Raw genomic sequence first — 21,313 nt, 5'->3', positions numbered from 1 at the left:
ATTTACTGATTCTTCTGCCTGCTAATGGGAGTGTCAATCACTCCTCTAATAAAAATTTCAATTTCAATAATTATATTTTGCAGTTCAAAAATTTCCATTTTTTCTTAATTTTGACATAATATGATATTTTATATTTATAAGACATTGTCATATTTTTTTCTTTAAACACTGTTTTATTTACCTGTAAGAGCTTATTTCTAATAAGTACTTTGAAGTTTTCAAATGCAATTTGTCTTGCCTACTTTTCCTTTACTATTATGGGTCACACTTTTCTGTTTCTTTGTATATTGTAATTTTTCCTGAAAACCAGGTATTTTAGATAATTTATTGTAGTCACACTGGAACCTAATTCCTTTGCCTTTTCCAGGACCACTGCTATTTTATTTATTAAGTCATTTGGCTGGACTCTTATAGTGAAATTTGTTTCCTCCTCCATGTGCCTATTCCAATGTTGTTCCTCAAAGTGTGTGGAGACACACTTTCACCCTCGGATGATAGTAATTTCAGCAAGGCTCTATTTTTTTCTCTAAGCTCTCTAAAGCTCTGCTTTTGTTGTTATCACATCCAGCTGTTAGCCTCCACCAATTGCTGACTGATTGTTCTATTGTTTTTAGCAAGGCTGTGGGACTTAAAAAGCTTAATGGAATTCAATTTGAGAACTTTATAGGGTTGTGTTGGAGGTCTGTTCTGACCATTGGAGAGCTTTTATTAGCTATCCCTTCCCCTGGTTCTCTCTGTTAAACTTCCGTCTGGTTTACAGTTTAGCTCACTGTCCTTGTGAAGCTAATACTAGTCTTAATTTCATATAAGCAAAATCTCCATTGTTTTTGAGTCTGCAATTAGTCTTTGAGTTTTTCCATCCTCTATTTTAAATGAAGTCAATTCCTTTAGGAGAGCTTTAGAGTTCCTTATCTTCTTAGTGTGCTTCTCTTCCTAAGCAAAACCTGTGTGCTGAAACTCTGGGGTTGTAGGTAGGTGAACTTAGTGGCCTGGTTCCCATTGGATAGTATCACTCGCTGCGTCACGTGCAGGCAATTACATGGGGATTGTGGCCTGTGGTATTCTAAGCTTGTCTTGTCTGGCTTTGAACCTCTGCCTTTTCAGTGAGGTAGGATAAACATTATTGTTCTTGGCCTGCTGTGCCTAGTGGGTAGCTAGCACCTATGAATCCAGCCTGGGTAGGGTAAGAGTATCCAGATTTTTCATGCTTTTTTCTGCAGTAGAGCTTCTGTAACCCAGAGCTGGAGGGCATGAAAAATGCTGGTAGCCTAATACACTCTGTAAGATATCATTGGCCTGGACTAGAAGCTAAGGAGTGAAGGAGCTTTTTGTTTTTCCTTTTGGGGTAGAAATTCTGTCATTCTGAACTGACTGTGTGTGGCCTAGGGCAAGGAGGAGGGCAAGTAATGGAGTATGTAATGGATTTGACGCCATACACTATTAATATTCTTACCAAAATTTAGTAGCTGTTCTTGAATAAAAATTCTTCAATTATTACTCTTTTACTTAAAAATTTCTGAGATCTTACATTTATATATATACATGTAACTAGTGATATATATATACACACACACGTAACTAGTGTTAGCTTTAGCTTCTATGAATATATAATATATATTATACATATATATGTATAATATATATTAAAACTAAATACTAACTATAGTTCTTTCCCCTGGGAAGGTGTTTGAGAAAAGCCTCCTATTGTCATTCTGAAAGTCACCCTTACATTTTTTAAAAAAAATTTTAAAAATTGTTGATAGACCTTTATTTTATTTATTTCTTTATATGTGGTGCTGAGAATCAAACCCAGTGCCTCACACATGCTAGGCAAGTGTGCTACCGCTGAGCTACAGCCCCAGCCCCACCCTTACATTTTAAAGCATTAAAATAGCATTATAATCCACAATTTTAGAGATACTACTTATATAGTACTAACTATATATACTATACATATTTGTTTGTGCCAGGTGTTTATTCATGGTAGTTATAAAATATTAATTCTTATTATCATTTGCCTATATTATATATTCATTCAGAGAAATTATACTTGTGAGCATATATTCATAGTACTTTCAATTACATTTTAATTAAAAAACCTGAATATTTACCATTTCTCTAAAATGCATTGTAATTTTAATTTTTAGGTACACACAAAAGTGTAGATGTGTCCCAAAATAATCTTGAGCAAAAGAACCTACACACAAATGAGTATAATATATGTGTTCCATTTGTGTAACGTACAAAAACAGCAAAGCAAATCTATGCTCTTAGAATTGGAAAAGTAGTAATGTTTGGTTTCATTTTTTTTATCTAGGTGCTGATTACTTAGTTGTGTTCATCTTGTGAAAGTTCACTGAATCTTAGACTTACGATATCTGCACTTTTGTGCATGTTATATTTAAATAAAAAGTTTATTTAGGGGTCCATATGAGTTCTATAATTTCAACCAAATAGAATTTTTAGTAAGTTTACTATGGTTAACTTTTTACTTATTTTAGTATTTAAAAGCAATGATGTTTTGCATGTAAGTGAAATAAGTGAAACCCAGAGAATCAAGGGTCATATATTTTCTCTCATGTGGAAGCTAAAAAGAATAAATAAATAATAAAAGGGATATCATGAAATTAGAAAGGAGATCAGTAGTATAGAGAATGGGGGTCAGGGAGAGGGAGGAGGGAAGGGAAAGGGGGGGTACTGGGGAATGAAATTGACCAAATTATGTTATGTGCATGTACATATCACAATGTGCATATCATAATGACTCCCACTATTATGTATAGTAATAATGCACCAATAAAATTTTTTAAAAATTATGATGTTTTGGGCCTCTAGTTAAAGAAGACTTGTTTCCTACCTTTATAAATGAAAAGATAATTCAAAAACGAATTGAGTTTTAACAATTCTGTTTGATACTTGTTTGAAAATCATTTTATGATACTGAGAATATTCAATTTTTAAAAAAAATATTGAAACTTAAGTGGTCATTTATAAATGGTTAAGAAAGCCTTGTTTTTTCCACAATTCCAGGAAAAATTCTATATGCAAATTCAACCCTTTATATAATTTATATATATAATCAGGGAGGTCTCTTTATCTTTTGTAATACATTTTTAAATTTTATTCTGTAGGACTATTTTGAAAGAAAGTGGGTTTGCCAGATATCTTCATTCAGCTGTTCTTATCAATGGAGCTATGCTTATTTTTGGAGGAAATACCCATAATGACACTTCCTTGAGTAACGGTGCAAAATGTTTTTCTGCCGATTTCCTGGCATATGACATAGGTATGTATCTGTTAGGATTGTATAAAGTAGGAAATATCAGAAAATTTCCCCATAAATATTCTCAAATACATTTGACAGCATGTTTATATGTCATTTTAGAGGTAAATTCAGTGATAGATTATGAGTGGCATTCTCTCTAATTGCAGCATATTAGTATTGGTGTAGAGCCAAGGGAACAGAAGTAGTGGAGTGAGTTAGTGGTGGATACAGAAAATAGTGAAATCCATCTTTGAATGTCCTTTTTGAAGGCTTTTATATATATAATGTATCCCTCCCTATGTGAGTACTGTATCAGTCTATTGTGTTTATTATTATATTAATTTTGATAATGGATAGATATGGAATGCTGTCAAATTATGTAAATTTCAAATAGTAGGAATGCATACATTTTAGATTTAGTAGGAATGAGAAAAACTGAATTTATATTAAATATTCCAGATACTAAATATAGGAATCTGATAGAACTAGAGAAAGGAGTATGGAGAAGGTACAGCTAAAGAAGTAAGATTATGAGACAAAATGAAAATGTATAACAAACCTCAGACTAGAAGAACTAAATAAGGTTTTCCCCCCAGAGATTCAGAAATAAAGTGCATTTGTATTTTTCACTTAATTTAAATTATGCTACTGTCCTGTTGATTTCTGAATATTTAAATGTATTCATTTATTGAAATACTAAATTTAGCTATCCAGGAGCTCATTGTAATGACATCATTCCTTCTCTGTGAGAAGGAATTATTATTGAGAAAATGTAGCTGATATTTAAAATATATTTAGCATTACTTAAGAGAACCTTCCAGGATGGCATAATGTAGTATACCAAATTGAGAATATCAGGAAACATTTTGATAAATAAAAATAAAGGAGACCAAAAAATGTAGCACATTGAATAGGTGCTAGAAATATACATTTGCTCTTAAGCATAGTCTGCTTTGATAAATTATTTCAAGTGGCAGCATATGAAGAAATTTGTGACTATTAATTAGGCACATTGATATTTGTTGTGTTGTAAATTTCTTTTGTAGGAAATTACCAGTAATAAAGTTAAGTATATAAAACTGTGAGCATTGGTCTGTGATTAATCATTTGATGCTAAATAATTAAATCTTTTCCTTTTTTTTTTTTTTTTTTTTGGAGTGGTACTGGGAATTGACCCCAGGACCTTATGCATGTTAGGCAAGTGTGCCACCACTGAGCTAAGTTCCCAGCTCTTTTTATATTGTTTTGAGGTAGGAAGGATCTCACTAAACTGTCAGTGCTTGCCTCAAACTTGTTATCTTCCTATATCAGCTTCTGGGATAACTGGGATTATAGGTACATACCAGCATGCTTGGATAACCTTAACCTTTTTGAAATAATAATTTGACATGGTTACTAATGATGAACATGAGACTGTCTCAGCATTTAGAAGCCTCATAAATTAGTATCTGGCATCCAGCAAAGCGGTTCAGATGAAACACTGAATCCAGGCTGGCAGTGACCTTGTTATGGTTTATTCTTGACATACTGAGGCTATCAGTATACTATTCTGGCAATGGTAATGAGATAGATTATTTTTATGGAGGAAGATTAAAACTTTATTTATTTGTTCGTTCATTTTTCTTCTAGGGGAAAATATTAGGAAAAGTTTAGAATGTTGTTATTGTTAAAAATCCACCCAGTGGGACTTCGAACTTGTAAAAGATTTTTCAAGGAGCTTCCACACAGTGTCTCTACTTTGATGAAGTATTTAATATTGAGCTACTTGGTAGCTGACATATTGGGGATTTATTTTTATTTCTTTTATATTGTTGAAGATTATATCTTAGGTCTTATGTGTCAAAAATCTTGTTTCATAAAAGAGAGGAAGAAAGAGGTTAGATTATCATATTCTAATTAGTACTGTTTTTATTAAATTCCTTGTTAGAAAAAAAATTCCTTGTTAGCAGAGTGTGAGATACTATGCCAAGAGAATTGTATACAGAAATCTGTAATATTTCTAACCATGTAACAAGATGTTATTGTCCTCAGAATATTAAACAGACAAGAGTAACAGAAACTTATCTGAAATTATATAGGTCCTAAGTGATAGATTAGCCTTTTGTAACTCCTGAAACTTGTGCTAGTCTTCTTATTCAACTACACCATGCTTACTGATTTGGTCCATTGTATGTTTTTAATTCCACATATATTATCAGACACCCTATATTTAGTAATGTTTGATTTTTAATGCTGTAGATAGAAGAAAATATCAATTTTATTTTTTAAACAAACTGTTCAGACAAGAGGAAGGATGGCATATTTTAAACAGTTTTATATTTTAACATAAGATTTTTTTTGGCCCTGAGCTAATAATATTAACAACAAAAACACAAAAGGCAGCCATGTAATTCAACATAGAGTGAAAGTTTTTTTAATCTTATTTGATGATTTGTATATATTTCCCAGTAAACTTCCCTCATATAGTTTGTGTTTATCTTCCTAGGATGGTAGCACCCAGTGTTGGGAATATTTTCTTGAGAAAATTATTTTTCATACATTAGAAAATGTCTTTCACAATAATTATTTTCCTTATGGAGTAGGTTTTGTGGAAATGGATAAAGTGAACCAAATAGAAAATGGATCTGTTTTGAAAAAAATATGTTGCTTATTTTTCTCTTCAGTATGGTATGCTAGAACTTTTTAGTATATTTAACTGTAATGCACCTGATGACTTAGTGGCTTGCATTGTTATATGATTTTTAAATGAATAGGAATATTTGTGCCAATTCTAATTTTTCTGCTCTAAAATGTACAATTTCAGCTTTAGGACTCTAATCAGTTATATACTATTAGTATCATTAATCTTTAAGATATGACCTTGCCTTCACTGTTCTCATTTTATTATGCATGATAGATGTAGAGGGTATATGTTAGTGATTTTTAGACATGGCTATACCTAGGCATTTCTGCGAAAGTTGTTGGGAAATAAACACCTGAACTATATAATCAGATTCTTTGATATTAGGTCCTGGACATCTATTTTCAAAAAGTAACTGAAATACAGCTAATAATAGAACCAGAGCTAGTGAATGAGTCTGGATCAACTGAAACATATAGCACAATACATACTTAATGTTCTTGTTGTAAATCTAGCATGAAGTCAAATTTTAGAATATGAAAAAGATATTCATTTTTGTTGTTATTGTTGGTATTATTATTGCTTTCAGAAAGCCACCATGATACTCTTTTTAAGATTAAAGAGATCTTTGTACTAAAGATAGTCTTCTATTCAGAATTCAGATAGAATTCTAAACAAGATGAAAAATACTTATTAATCATATTTTTCTTTAGGAAGATAATACAAGATAACAGAAACATGAAAATATAATTTCCTGAGTTAGATTATTTCATATTCAGGCAAGGATAAGATTTGTATGAGAAATATATCTTGCAGAAAGAAGACTAGCTGACACTTCAAATCAGATTGAATTAATAATGGCGTTTAAAAATAAATTTCCTGAACATGAAGGTTTTACTTATGATATTAATTTCTTGGTAGATGATTATTTAAAAACAAAGTTAATAAAAGCTGAAAAGTAATTCTGTATGTGAAGGAATATAATTTAATTGGTAATTCAGAATAATGTATATGCTTAGCCATTTTATAATATAGTGCAGTCATAGTTCCATGTACCCTTAAAAAATCAATTCATTTATGAAGCATAGCATACATGATTTTGTATGAATCCTATGGTGTGACATGTATGTAGGTATATAGAATGGATACAGTTTTGTAAGGCATATAATTTCATAGCAAAATCATATTCAAATTAAATTATCAATTTTTAGAATAATCCAACAAAATGATCAAATTTCCAGCTTGCTTACTCTTTATGTTTATAATTATTTTTGTTTTTTGAAGGTTATTTTATTAGTTTCTCTTTCTGTTGATATTTCTCTATGCATTTATGAGTTTTTAGGACTCTTCCTTGATTGAAATTGGTTGTCACTTGCCTGACCACCTAAAATAATTTTGTATTATTTTAGGAAAACCCTTAAAATCGTTCACCCATTTTTTTTCTCCCCCTGAAGTAGCCAACCACTGACTATTTTAAGCTGTATCTTTTGTTCAAGGTGTTATTTTTTTCCCTCTGGGTAGTAGCTTTTTTTTTTTTAAACCAAGCCAATAATTTTTTTAAAAAGAGTGATTTTTTCATTTTGACAAAGGGGAGAACTATCTGTGTAAGGTTTTATATAGTGCTTGGTACTTTACACATGCTTTATAATGTAATTCTTAACTATCTAGCATGTGTATTATTGAATTCAATTCATAGGGAAGACAGTGTCATTTACCATGGTTAAATCCAAAGTCATATAGGTCATAAGGTGGCATATTCAGAATATGAAGTGAAGTCTAAATTCAAAGTGTTCAAAATATATGTATGAAGATTTGAATTTGGTGTCAACATTCCTTATATACAAACAGAGATATGAAAAATTGTGGTATATATGTGTATTAAGAATTGTAATGCAAAAAAAGTACATGTATAATGGCATAATTTGATGTGAACATACTTTATATTCAGAGTTATGAAAACTTGTGCTATAAATAGGTAATAATGAGTGTAATGCATTCCACTATTGTCATGTATGTAAAAAATAAAAAAATAAATTAACTCAAAGTGTTTTGAGCCTACCACTATACTATGATGTTAGTTTTTCCTGATCTAACAGGAAAATTTTGAATGATCTTTTAATTGGGATGAGGATATCTAATATTTATTAATAGAATGAAAAACTCAACTGGGCTGGGGATGTGGCTCAAGCCGTAGCGCGCTCGCCCGGCATGCGTGCGGCCCGGGTTCGATCCTCAGCACCACATACCAACAAAGATGTTGTGTTCGCCGAGAATTGAAAAATAAAAATATTAAAAAAAAGAAAAAAAAAAAAAAAAGAATGAAAAACTCAAAAATATTTTTTATCAGTAGATTTAACATCCATTTGGATTTTATTATGCCTGCTCCCTCCCACAAAATAGAAATAATGATCAAGGTAGAAAATTAAGGAGAAAGAAATTAATAATAAACAATGAATCTCTTTTTTTAAAAAAATATTTATTTATTTATTTTTGTTGTAGTTGGACACGATATCTTTATTTATTTTTATGTGGTGATGAGGCTCGAACCCAGGGTGTGCACTTGCTAGGTGAGTGCTCTACTGGTGAGCCACAACCCCAGCCTCTAAACAATGAATTTCTATCTTTAACAAATCTCTAAGCATTTTGAGAGATTGGTTGGGAAACAAAAAAAATTATAAAGATTTTTGAAAGAAAACGTACACTGAAAGGGAATTTTTTAAAGGTTTTAATGAAACCCCTGGGGGGGAAAAGGCCGGGGAATATAGTAGTATATTTAAACTCAAATATATCAAATATAATATTAGTAAATAGAGTCCAACATGTTGAAAAAGTATAATAAACTATGACCAAGTAGAATTTATTCTAGGGATTCAGTTATTATTTATTTTCAGGAAACTTACAATTATAATTTTTATAACAAGGCTATTGAAGCCAACAGGAAATATCATTGTCTTTTAAAACACTGTAAACTGATTTCAGTTAGGATTGGGTGTCAAATAGTATTGCCAACCTTTCCTGCCAGAGAGTAGGAAAATCCTTGAATGTTTATTGAATGAAAGCCAGGGAAAAAAATCCTGAGGGGATGCTATAAGTATTTATGAGATATCCTAGGGGACATTGTGCACATTTAGAATGTTGAAAGAAGTTTTGACCTACAGGAGAAGATAAACAAAATCTTAAGTGAAGTACCATCATTTAAGGGACAATGGAAAAAAACTTGGGGCAATATTCAGAAAGTTTACTCTTCTATTACAAACGAGTTGAAATGGTTAATATTTTTTTATATCCATTTCATTTTAAGTACAAGAGTTTGAAATATGAGCATTTTAGACTCATGTACATAAAATCTGTTTTATGTGCTATGTAATATTAATTTACAATATTAATTTATGAACTGGCATTTAAAATGGAATATTAACAATTTTCAAGGTTTTTCTGTAAAGCATAACAAATGCATATTTTTATGGAAAGACATGAGAATTTGTAGAAAAATTAGGCGATCAATATGAGTTTTCTATCTGTATTATTTTATGTTCAATTGCTAAGCTAATATCTGAGTTTCAACTTGAGTTCTTTTTGTAATTGTGGCCAGCCTCATGGGTAAATAGTTCTGATGATATAGTATTATTTGTTGAAATTTGGTTTTGAGAGAATAGTAACCCTGATTTTTTTTGATTATATATATATCTTATATATATAAGATATATATATTTATATAAGATATATATAAGATATAAGATATATATATTTATAGTTTGTAAACTGATACCTTGTAGCATAGAATTTAGGGAAAAATCTCTATTCCAGAGAATATGTTTTATTTATTTATTTTCTGTGGCTTTTCTGTTGGTATGAAATGGTATTTCTGCCCATTTTCATGATGTCACTAACTATATAGAATTTACTCTAGTTTGTTTAGCCTTGAATTGAGTATGCAGTGAGACCAATAATGTAGGAGACTTCATAATGTAAGAATGGGAATAGACTACATATCAACAAGTTAAATTAATTTAACATTGATTTTTAAGACATTTAATTTTTAACCAAATATAAAACTGGCATATTTACATTTCCTCCTGTTATCAGAGCAGAATGGATTCCCCATATGGCCATAACTATAAGATGAGGGAGTGGTACTGGTGCAGAAATGGTGGATGACATGGAGCTTGGACTACCTGCTTATGTAGATTGCTTGTGCCCTGTGGTCTTGATCATACTTGATCTTGGATACTATGTCCACCTTGTGTTCTTATTGGTGTCAGAGCCAACTCATGATGAAAAACTCGGAACAATGGTCATTTGATTATCTGTGGCCAGGCATTCTGTCTCTTCCAGAGTCCAGTAGATGAATAGAGGTGTATAATTTTCTACTCCAAATGGCATGGTTTTTGATGTGTGTAGTCTGTATGGTGACATTTTCACTGGGTCTTGTCATAAATTTCACTTGCTACCTTTTCCAGCAGTAACATTACCAATAGCTGGAGTGACTACTGGGTCATATGTCCCTAGCTATAGCATTGCTTGCAGTGTAGCCTGGACCTTCAGCAGTGCTCTTGTCCTCCATTGCCATCTAGTCAGAGCTGACAGTCCTATGCTGTCTTCCAGTGTGGGGATTGGAATAGTATTCTTTTTTTTTTTTTTTATTGATTGTTCAAAGGAGAGCAGCTAAGAACAGAGCAGGGAGGAAGATCATGAGGAAAAGATTAACATTAAACGGGGACGAGAGGTGGGAGGGAAAGGGAGAGAGAAGGGAAATTGCATGGAAATGGAAGGAGACCCTCATTGTTATATAAAATTACATATAAGAGGTTATGAGGGGAAAGGGAAAAACAAACAAACAAGGGAGAGGATAGGAATGGAATAGTATTCTTAAGAGTAGAATATGATGCCTTTTTAGAACTCAAAGAGAACCTGGGTATAGAGGCAGGTACTTATAGTCCTGGCACTTGAGAATCTGAGTGGGAAGATCACTTGAGTTCAAGAGTTCAAACTCAGCCTAGGCAACATAAAGATAATCTTAAAAAGACCGAAAAAGAAAAACAAAAGTTACAGAGAACTCAAAGAGGCCTGCCAGATGGTTTGTTTCCTTCTTTGTAAGTGGAGTTGTGAGATAAAATAGTTTGAGTTTTAATTCACATGAGATGGTTCAGAATGTTCTTGACCACTGGACCCCTAAGTATTTCACCAATGTGGAAAGTCTCTGAATATTTTTAGGTTTTAATCTTCTACCCCTTGAAGCATGTATGTCTTAAATCCTCCCTTGCATTAGTTATTCTTGCTCACCTGGTCCAAATAGTATGTTGTCACAAATGTATAGACTGGTACAGTATTCTGTAAGTTATTCAGTTGGATATCTTTGTTATGACAAAAGGAGAGAGAAATAATATTATTCTGAGGCAAAATTGTGAAGTATAATATTTTCCATTCCATGTGAACTTTCAAACTGTTATCAACTCTTGTTTTATAATAAGATTAACAACTCATTTGACAGTTCAATGGCTGTGTTAGTCAGGTCTAACAAATATATGTATCTTGTGTGGTGCCTTCACTTTAGGCTATTACTTGGTAGTGGGCAATTGTTATCCTTTAGACTTTGTTTAGTTTTCATGGCCCAGATCAATTATGTAAATGGAAACTCGATAGTTTTTGTCCTGGTGCATTATTTAGGTTCATTAAGCTGATATTAATTTCTGTCACCCCCTCTTTCTGGAATGTAATATTTAAAAATTTATTATATTGCCTCAGGTATAGCACTTCCAGCACTTTCCATTGTGATAACCAAGGACCATTTGCCAAGCATATGTATTTCAATGACTTATTCAGGGACTGAAGACATGACTCCTGGGTGAATCTATGCCCCAGTAGACCCACTTTGAGCTAGACCTTTTCCTAGATGCTATTTATTTCCTTATCTTCATGTATCCCTGCTAAACAGAGAGGCAGTGATAGCATTTCATATTTCTCAATATCAGTATTGATTCAGACCTGTATTCAACAGTACTTGAAATGTTTGCATTGTCTTTCCCTCTAGGATTCAGTTACCCAGTGAAATTACTCTAGGTGATTCTAGGAAGAACTTGGGGATTTTCACATACACTTGCAGTGGTATAGGAGGATCCTATCTCCTGGGTCCCAGAACTTTATAATTATTAGTTCTGGTTTTCAGAAATGGCTCAAGTCCAGAAACTGAGTGATGAGTTGTGACTTTTTTCGTAGCATCTGCCATTAATGTCCTGATAATTTATCCTTCATTTTTTTTGATTATGTAAGTTAGGTAATGCTCTTGTTGGCTGCACATGTATTTTCCTTCTAGGGATGCTGTGTTTTGTTAAACATCTGTATAATTCTGTTGGTTCCCTTGCCTGATACTTTGTTTGACTTGCTACTCATTATGGTAAGTATCCTGTACTTGGATTGGATTCCAGTGGTTAAGTATCTCTAGTTGGCTTCCATTGTCCTGTGTCTCTAGCATTCCATATATTGTCCATAGTTTCTTCTACCATCAGCTTTATCCTGTGAAGTAGTCATTATATTCTTAGTGAGGCTGGCTAGTGACTCTTTCACCATCACATTCTTCATGGCTTTGGTAAATGGCATACCTTCTGGCTTTTTTTTGTATATACAATGACCTGTTAGCTTTTCTGACACTCAATGGTATATTCATTCCAGCATGCTTACATCCATAGATTTTTAAAAATTCCTTGCTATGGCATTTCTGGCATTTTGACTTTACTTGGTATCGGCCATATTTCCCCAAATTTCTAGATTCATGCTAACAGTAAATTCACACCATCTCTTGGCATTCTTGTTGGAGGGATAAATCCTGCGTCTTGGGAGAGTACTTTCAAATTAATAAATTCACTCTAATTCAATAATATGGTTCTAGCCACTTTGGCCAAGCTCCCCTCTGCACTTGCTACCTTGTATATTCCCTTAGCTCCTATCAATATATACTTTCTGGGTCTTATAGATCCTTTGAGGTTTAGTATCTTTCTTTCCATAGCTGTCCTAACTGGATGGGTTAGGCTGATGCCTCATACAAGCTAGACCCAGTGGTTAGCAGGGGAAGTGTGAGCAGATTCTGAGCTAGGGCACAGGTCTTCCTGGAAAGAAGCCTCTGCGATGTGTTAAAGCAAAGGGTGAAGACTTTTAGGAAGATAGGATGATGTACTTCTATAGCTTCAGATGATTTAGGAAATTTTGGGAATTCAAAATTTGACAAGATTTTTACAGGTAACAATTCAGATGTTCTCATTCCATGTACCAGTTCTTTTTCTTCAGGGCCTTGACCATCGAATAACAGACCTTCTAATTGGCAGACCTTCCATAACTGGTAGTCTCTTTATATGATACTAAGAAGACCCTCTGTCTTTCTTAGCCTTTCATTAAGTGGGGCTAAGCAGTGGGCCTGCAATTTTAGTATCATAATAGTTACAGTTTTCCTCATACTTAAAAAAAATCTACTGAACTCTTTATTGAAATATTATACACATTCAGAAAAAAGCATATATTGTCCATAGTCAGGTATATGAACTTTTATAAAGTCAATGGCATCAAGGCAATTACTACTTACATAAGGCAATTACTAACTATATGCCACAATCCTTCTCTGCTCCCAATTTGAAAAAGTCTTTTGACTTTTATCACCATCAAATAATGTTGCCTTATTTTATTTTTTTATGCCTCTTATATATACAATATTACATAATTTTTCAAATTTAACAGGAGGCATTATAATTATACATAATAATGGGATATGTTATGACATATTTGTACGTGCACATAATACAAATTTGGCCAATTTTATTTTATTTTTTTCCTTTAAGCCTTGAATTTTTTTTAGCTTTATTGATTTTATTTTTTTAAATACATGACAGCAGAATGCATTACATATATTACATATATAGAGTACAATTTTTCATATCTTTGGTCAATTTGGTCCATTTTATTTCCTGATACCTCCCTTTTTCCTCTCCTCCTTCCTCTTACACTTCTCTTACTCCTGTAGTTTTCAAAGATATGTTACTAAACATCTGGAGTATTCCTTTCCATTCTTAGTTATTATTCTTAATCTGCCACTGGTTTAAGTTTGAGCAATTGAATGATTGGCCTCTGTGTTAAGGCTGTCTGTGCTCCACCTATCACCAGTAATGGATTGTTCTTTGCTAGTCTGGTAATACGTGATCTAGTTTCTAAATTCCATCTTACTACTTACTTTTTTGTACCACTCCTGGGCCCAGTCATAGTTTGGGTTTTCTGGGAAGCAGACTCTGGGATAAGAGTGTAGTATTCATGATGTTCATTAGAATATCCTAAGAATCAATGGCTTTGAGAGAGCTGAGGGGATTAAACAGAATTAGACAAAGGCAAAAGTTGAGTTGTGGTCCTGAGCAGATAACCTTAACCCCTCAAGGATCTCTGGAGGTAAAGTTGGTGATCAGAGCTATCCCATGTTGGGCTGAAACGGCCAAGACTTTATACCCCTATATTGATCAGACATTGCATGTGGATCATTTTTGGTAGAGTGTGAATAAGTGAAGTGGGCCTCTGCTACTGAGGCAGTTTCTGAAATAACATACAACTGATAACTATTCACTGGTCCCTGATGATGATCTGAGCAGCACATATCCATGTCTACCACAAATACTTGAAGTTCAGAAGATTTACTCTGAATAATTTATTTTTCTGGAAATAGGATCTGGAATGTCCCCCCACAAAGCTGATATGTTGAAGGCATGGTCCCATGCAACAAGGTTCAGAGCTGGGATTTATAGGCAATGATTGAATCATGTGGGCTCTGACCTCATCAGATAGATGGAGTTGGATCTAGTTAGAGGGACTAGGTCACTGGTGATGTGACCTGGAAGAGTTTGCTTCTCCATAGCCAGTCCCTTGCTCTTTCCCTCTCTCCCTCTCTCTTCACCATAATGTTTTGCCACACTTCATGCTCAGATCAGTGGAGTTGGGTGGTCATGAACTGAAATCTCTGAAACTGTGAGCCAAAATAAACTTTTACTTCTTTAAGTTGTTTTGTTGGGTATTTTGGTCACAGAAATGCGAAGCTGATTAACACATTTATTTCTGGTTAAAAGGCAGATTTGTGGGCTGACCACACTTAGGAACCTGAGTTCCTAATAGAGGCCATGGGCTTCTTCAGTATCTTTCATTGGTTAGCAAAGGGTTGCATCCAGTTTGCAGTTCATTGGCATATTCAACCTCTAGAGATTGGGAAATAAAACTTTACCCTCTGCCTGAAGGAAGAGTACTGGAATATTTGTTGAATATAACCAGTGTCTACCATAAATATTGTATATGATTCTTTTTAAAGATTTAGTATAATTAAAGGTGATGTCTTAGAAATAGTAATGACTTCTTCATTTTCTACTGCTACATATGTTAAAAGACAAAGAACTTCTGAAGTAGAATTGTTTTATTATTTATCTACATTATTTACTGTCATGTATAATTAAATTTTTATTACTGTACTATAATGTTTTTCTGCAGGGATTTGCATACTTTTAAAGCCAGTTTTTTTTTTTATTTCCATGAAGTTAATATTTGTATATAAAAAGCTATATTGATGGTGTGATGAGGTAATTTAATATAGTGGTAAAGAAAATCTGTTTTTTAAAAAATTTTTTCTAATTGTTATATATGATAGTAGAATGCATTATAATTCATTTTACACATATAGAGCACATTTTTTCATATCTCTGGTTGTAAACAAAGTATATTCACACTGTTTGTGTCTTCATTTGATGTTTTACTTTGAGGAAATTACCTAATGAGCTTGTTTCCTTATCTATAACAAGTTGACAAGAATATTTACTCCTTAGTTGTTTTAAGAATTAAATAATATATAACACTGATTAATAATTGGGACTTTATTTTTATTAGGTTAAAGGATATTATGGCCACTCATATTAGAAAACTTAACCACTTAAAAAGACTAAGATTTTGTAAAATTTTAGTTAACATTTTTTTTGGGTGGTTTTGGGGATTGAACCAGTCAATCAATTGAACCTGTCACTGAGTTACATCCCCAGAACTTTATTTTTTGTTTTGAGACAGGGTCTCATTAATTTGCCCAGATTGAAAGAAGTTGCAGTCCTCCTGCCTCAGCCTCCCAAGCAGCTGGGATTACAAGCGTGTGCCACCACAAGTTGATACTCTTTAAGTTAATATTATTGCAGTAATTCTACTGTTACAAACAATTATGTGCTTTTCCTTTGGGGATTTTCATAACACTCTTTAATAACCCCCCTTAATACTGTTATAATGCCTTTAGGGCTGGAACTCAGTCTTATTCAACTTCTTATCCATACCATTATTGTGTCCTAGAGTCATTATTACATCAAAGTTGAGTTACTTAGATAGTGACAGTTCTTTTTCCTAGGTTTTATGTAAGTCTGTTCTCCTAAATTTTGTAGATTTTCCTTCTATTCTTAGTTAAGAACAGTTGATTTTTCTCAGTTTTTTTTTCTTTAGACTGAAGCACTCAAGGCAATTCATCTTTTTACTCTTGGCTCTAATTTTTAGGATATAATATTATGAAGAAATATGGCTTGTAGAATAAGTTCTTTTGGTATTCAACATGGTTACTCAATTTATTATCTTCAGTTTTTAGATGTGGGAGCAAATATGACCTTAATAGGAAGAAACTCACTAAAACGAAGAACATCTTGGAAGCCAAGTACTTCTGAGAAGCCTTGCTCATTCATGTTATCAGTATGATTGAGTCAGTAGATAAGCGATATGATCGGTTGTATCACACTGACTTTAAGTCTTGGACAAGCTCTCAGTATTCCTTTTATTTCATTAAGGGGCTTGTTTATTTTCTTTTTTATTTATTTTTAAATTTGTAAAATTTACTTTTTAAATGAATTACAATTCTTATTACATATATATAGCACAATTTTTCATATCTCTGTTGTATATAAAGTACGTTCACACCAATTCGTGTCTTCTACATGTACTTTGGATAATGATGGTCATCACATTCCACCATCCTTGCTAACCCCCTACTCCGTCCCTTTCCCCCTCACCTCTCTTCCCTATCTAGAGTTCATCTATTCCTCCCATGCTCTCCATCCCTACCCCACTATGAATCACCCTCCTTAATCAGAGAAAATATTTGGCACTTTTTTGGGGGGGAGTGGCTAACTTTAACTTTACTTAGCATTATCTTCTCCAAGACCATCCATTTACCTGCAAATGCCATGATTTTATTCTCTTTTATTGCTGAGTAATATTCCATTGTGTATGTATGCCACATTTTTTTTATCCATTCATCTATTGAGGGGCATCTAGGTTGGTTCCACAGTTGAGCTATTGTGAATTGTGCTGCTGTAAACATTGATGTAGCTGTGTCCCTGTAATATGCTGTTTTTAAGTCCTTTAAGTATAGGCTGAGGAGAGGGATAGCTGGGTCAAATAAATGGTGGTTCTATTCCCAGTTTTCCAAGGAATCTCCATACTTGGCTGCACCAATTTGCAGTCCCATCAGCAATGTATGAGTGTACCTTTTTCCCAACATCCACACCAACACTTATTGTTGCTGTATATCAGTGAAAATCCTCTGAGAGGGAAATGAGGGAAACTACCCCATTTACAATAGCCTCAAAAAAATAAATCAACAAAAGATGTGAAAGATCTATACAATGAAAACTACAGAACCCTAAAAAAAGAAATCAAAGAAGACCTTAGAAGATGGAAACATCTACCTTGCTCTTGGATAGGCAGACTAAATATTATCAAAATGACCATACTACCAAAGCACTATACAGATTTAATGCAATTTCAATTTAATGCAAGAAGATCAAAATCCCATTAGCTTCCTCACAGAAATAGGAAAAGCAATCATGAAATTCATCTGGAAAGATAAGAGACCCAGAATAGCTAAATAAATCCTTAGCAGGAAGAGTGAAGCAGGTGGCATCACTGTACCAGACCTTAAACTATACTACAGAGCAATAGTAACAAAAACAGCATACTACAGAGCAATAGTAACAAAAACATCATGGTATTGGCACTAAAACAGACTGGTAGACCAATGGTACAGAATAGAAGACAGAGACTAACCCACAAAACTACAATTGTCTTATATTACAGTCATATAACATGTGGTCTTTCTTTAATATTCGGCTTCTTTAACTTAGCGTGTTTTCCTGGTTCATCCATAATACCTCTTGTATCAGTATATCATTCTTTTTATGGCAGAATAATAAAGTACTTTCATCAATTGGTCAGATTCCTCAGTATTTATATACTAGAATTTGGTTATCTATTATCTGTTTATGGACATTTGGGTTGTTTTCCACCGTTTGATTATTGTGATATATGCATGTATTTTTTTTTGTGTGTGTTTATGTGTGTACCTGTTTCAATTCTTCTAAGTATATACCCAGGACTGGAGTTTCTAGGTCATATGGTAATTTTGTTTCATTTTTTTGAGGATCCATCCTCCACAGTGCCTGCACCATTTTACATTCCCATTAACAATGTATTAGGGTTTCTGATGTAATTTGGATACCATATCTTCTTTAGAGTTCTTTTCCTCAGGCTATTCCCATCTTATTCTCTGCTACAACTATGAAAACTGCTTTAACTCCCCTTACCCCCATTTTACCCATTGGGAAAGCAGATAAGATAGAAATTGAAACTAATTAAGGGGGAGACTTTCAATTAACGTAGCACATTGAATACATGTGTTCACTATATTTCAAGCTGCTCCTAAAATGCCACTTGAACCTTGAATAAAATCATGGCATTTGCAGGTAAATGGATGGAGTTAGAGAAGATAATGTCAAGTGAAGTTAGCCAATCCCCAAAACCAAATTTTGAATGTTTTCTTTGATATAAGGAAGCTGATTCATAGTGGAATAGGGAGAGGGATCATGGGAGGAATAGACCAACTCTAGATAGGGCAGAGGGGTGGGAGGGGAAGGGAGGGGGCAGGGGGTAATTAATGATGGTTGAATGTGATGATCACTATTATCCAAAGTACATGTACGAATTGGTGTGAATATACTATGTATACAACCAGAGATATGAAAAATTGAGCACTATATCTGTAATAAGAATTGTAATGCATTCTGCTGTTATTTATAAATAAAAATAAAAACAAACAAACAAAGAAGATATGAAGAACACATTAATGGCGGCAAAAAGAGTGATATAAGACAAAAAGTCTAAAACTGAAAAACAGCAAAAAAGCAAGTGATATCTGACCTGGAAGACCTAAGATAGCTGGAATCTAAACTAACATTCTGAAAGAAGAACATATGTACCATGGAAGCCGAACAGCTCTTACAAATTGGAGTAGAGTATGTCTAAAAACAAGGATGCTTGTGGGCCTGAAAATAGAAATTTTTATTAAAACCCCATAAATTTAGCTGTTCAGTCCCCAAATCCCTTTCCTATCCTGTATAGCTGACTATGTGCCTGGCTTCCACACTACTTGAAGATAGATTTATTCTCTGCAAATGTTGACCAAGATACTAATACTTAATGTTACTAAGCATGACTAAAGGTGTAAGTACTATTTTGTAAACAGTGAGATTAAGTATTCACACTTAGTAGTAAGACCGGTAGTTCCCTTCATTCACTTAAATTTTAGAATGCTATTAGCCAAATTTATAGCTTCCAAGTAGGAGATGGGTGAATTTACCTTGTGGAATCTGACCAGCTGTAGAAAGCACATATAAATGTTGACATTTGGAGGCCTCCGACTGAAATGTCCCCTTCTGATGAGAATCTCAAGTCAATGTGTCTTACCTAGGCACAAAATTCTCATTTTTCTAGTGCTTCCCTCTTAAATTTGAAAGGATAGCTAGTTATCATTTAGATATTTGCAAAAAGCTATTGTTCTTTTTTCAAAATGTTATGTAGGATAAAAGAAATTGAGATAATATACGGAAGATTATAACTTTAGTCTTTATGGACTATCTTACATTCATGAGTTAAAAGTGTGATTTTTTAATAAAAATAGATTATTCAAAAAAGGAAAATGGGCTCCTAGAAATGAAAATTTTGAAAGTAAATCAACTGATGATTTGAAGATAAGGTGAGTATTATTTACAATGGTTAGGTAGAAAGTAGGATAAAAAAATAAGAAATTTGATTATTTTAGAAAACTTGATTTTTGAGTAATAGAAGTTATAAAAATAAAGAACATAAAATTTTAGATGGAGAGGAAATTACAAATCAGTAATTCAAAATACATTTCAAGAATTGTAGTATATGTGTTTGAAGAATAAAAGAGGTCAACAAGCCCCAGAAAAATAAAGACACACACCAAAATTCAACCTGAAAAGTAGAGATAGAAGAGACTAAAAGCTTCTAGAGAGAAAAAAATCAATAATGGGACTCAATAGCACAGCACCCTGAAAAATCAATACAAAATTCCCAAAGACAGTGGATAACAGCTTCAATATCTGAAAATGCTTTCCATGTTAGAATTTTAAGCTCAACCAAGTAATACTAAGCATTAGAGTAGAATAGAGACATTTTAATAAGTGTAGTTCTCAAAAGTATAATTCCAATGTATGTTTTCTCTGGAAATGATAAGTTTACTATCTTTTTCTAAAATATTGTGTTAAATAAATATATACAGATAAAAATGGAGTCTAAGAAAAATTGTAATAAAAATATACAATGCTACATGTCTTACTTGCAAATAATATTGATTTAAATAAAGTTATAGATATGCAGCTTGTCTGGAGAGGGAACACATGTCTATGACTGTGTAAGAGCTCATCTTTATTTTCTAAAGATGGCAGCCAGGGATATTGTCTGAAACTAAGAATGAAGAAATCTACTTGGTGTAAGGAAGCAAATATAGAAGTAATCATAGCTATTTATTCAGAATTGAAAGTTCTGTTCTCTGTGATTCTGGAAAAGGCATTGGTAAGATAGGGAGCTAGGGACTTTTCCTTGATAAGCCTTACAGAGTTATTTGACTTTTAAACTTTGCATATGTATATCTTTAGTTAAAAACAAGAAAAATAAGAAACCTCAATAGGAAAAATATTAAATGATACATATATTAGTGGGTCAAGTATAGATATTCAAAAAATTGTCTGGCAAAATTGGCATATGGAGTATACTTGGAAATATCTAAAATTTGACATATGGGAAAAATTCAGTTAAAGCCCTACATCATATACAAAAATAAGTTCAGATGGGTTGAAAGCCAAAACAGTTAAAGCAAAACTGAAAAACCTTTAGAGGAAAATTGGAGATGATTAAAATCTTGAGTTATAGAATAAGAAGCAAAAAATCACAAGGATGATGATAAATTTAATGTGTAAAGTTTCAGTAAAATGAGACTCCATAATTAAGTGAAAACACTATAGTAGGGGAGAAGACATGGTAATACATATTCTGTAGCCAGTGGTGGATTTATATTCAGAATGATTTAAAAAAGA

General features: G+C 33.0%; 1 protein-coding gene across 1 annotated transcript in view; it reads left to right on the top strand.

Moving 5' to 3' along the window:
* Nucleotides 1-21,313, top strand: part of Atrnl1 (attractin like 1) — a 716,444-nt gene that overhangs the window by 124,919 nt on the left and 570,212 nt on the right. Inside the window, exon 10 of the mRNA XM_027930106.2 lies at nucleotides 3,132-3,286. Coding sequence (XP_027785907.2) covers nucleotides 3,132-3,286 — 155 coding nt within the window. The remainder of the gene's footprint in view (nucleotides 1-3,131; nucleotides 3,287-21,313) is intronic.

Source organism: Marmota flaviventris, chromosome 4, assembly GCF_047511675.1.
Source record: "Marmota flaviventris isolate mMarFla1 chromosome 4, mMarFla1.hap1, whole genome shotgun sequence".
Lineage (NCBI taxonomy): Eukaryota > Metazoa > Chordata > Mammalia > Rodentia > Sciuridae > Marmota > Marmota flaviventris.
Note: the sequence above shows the minus strand (reverse complement) of the source record. Positions and strands in the feature narration are given on the sequence as shown.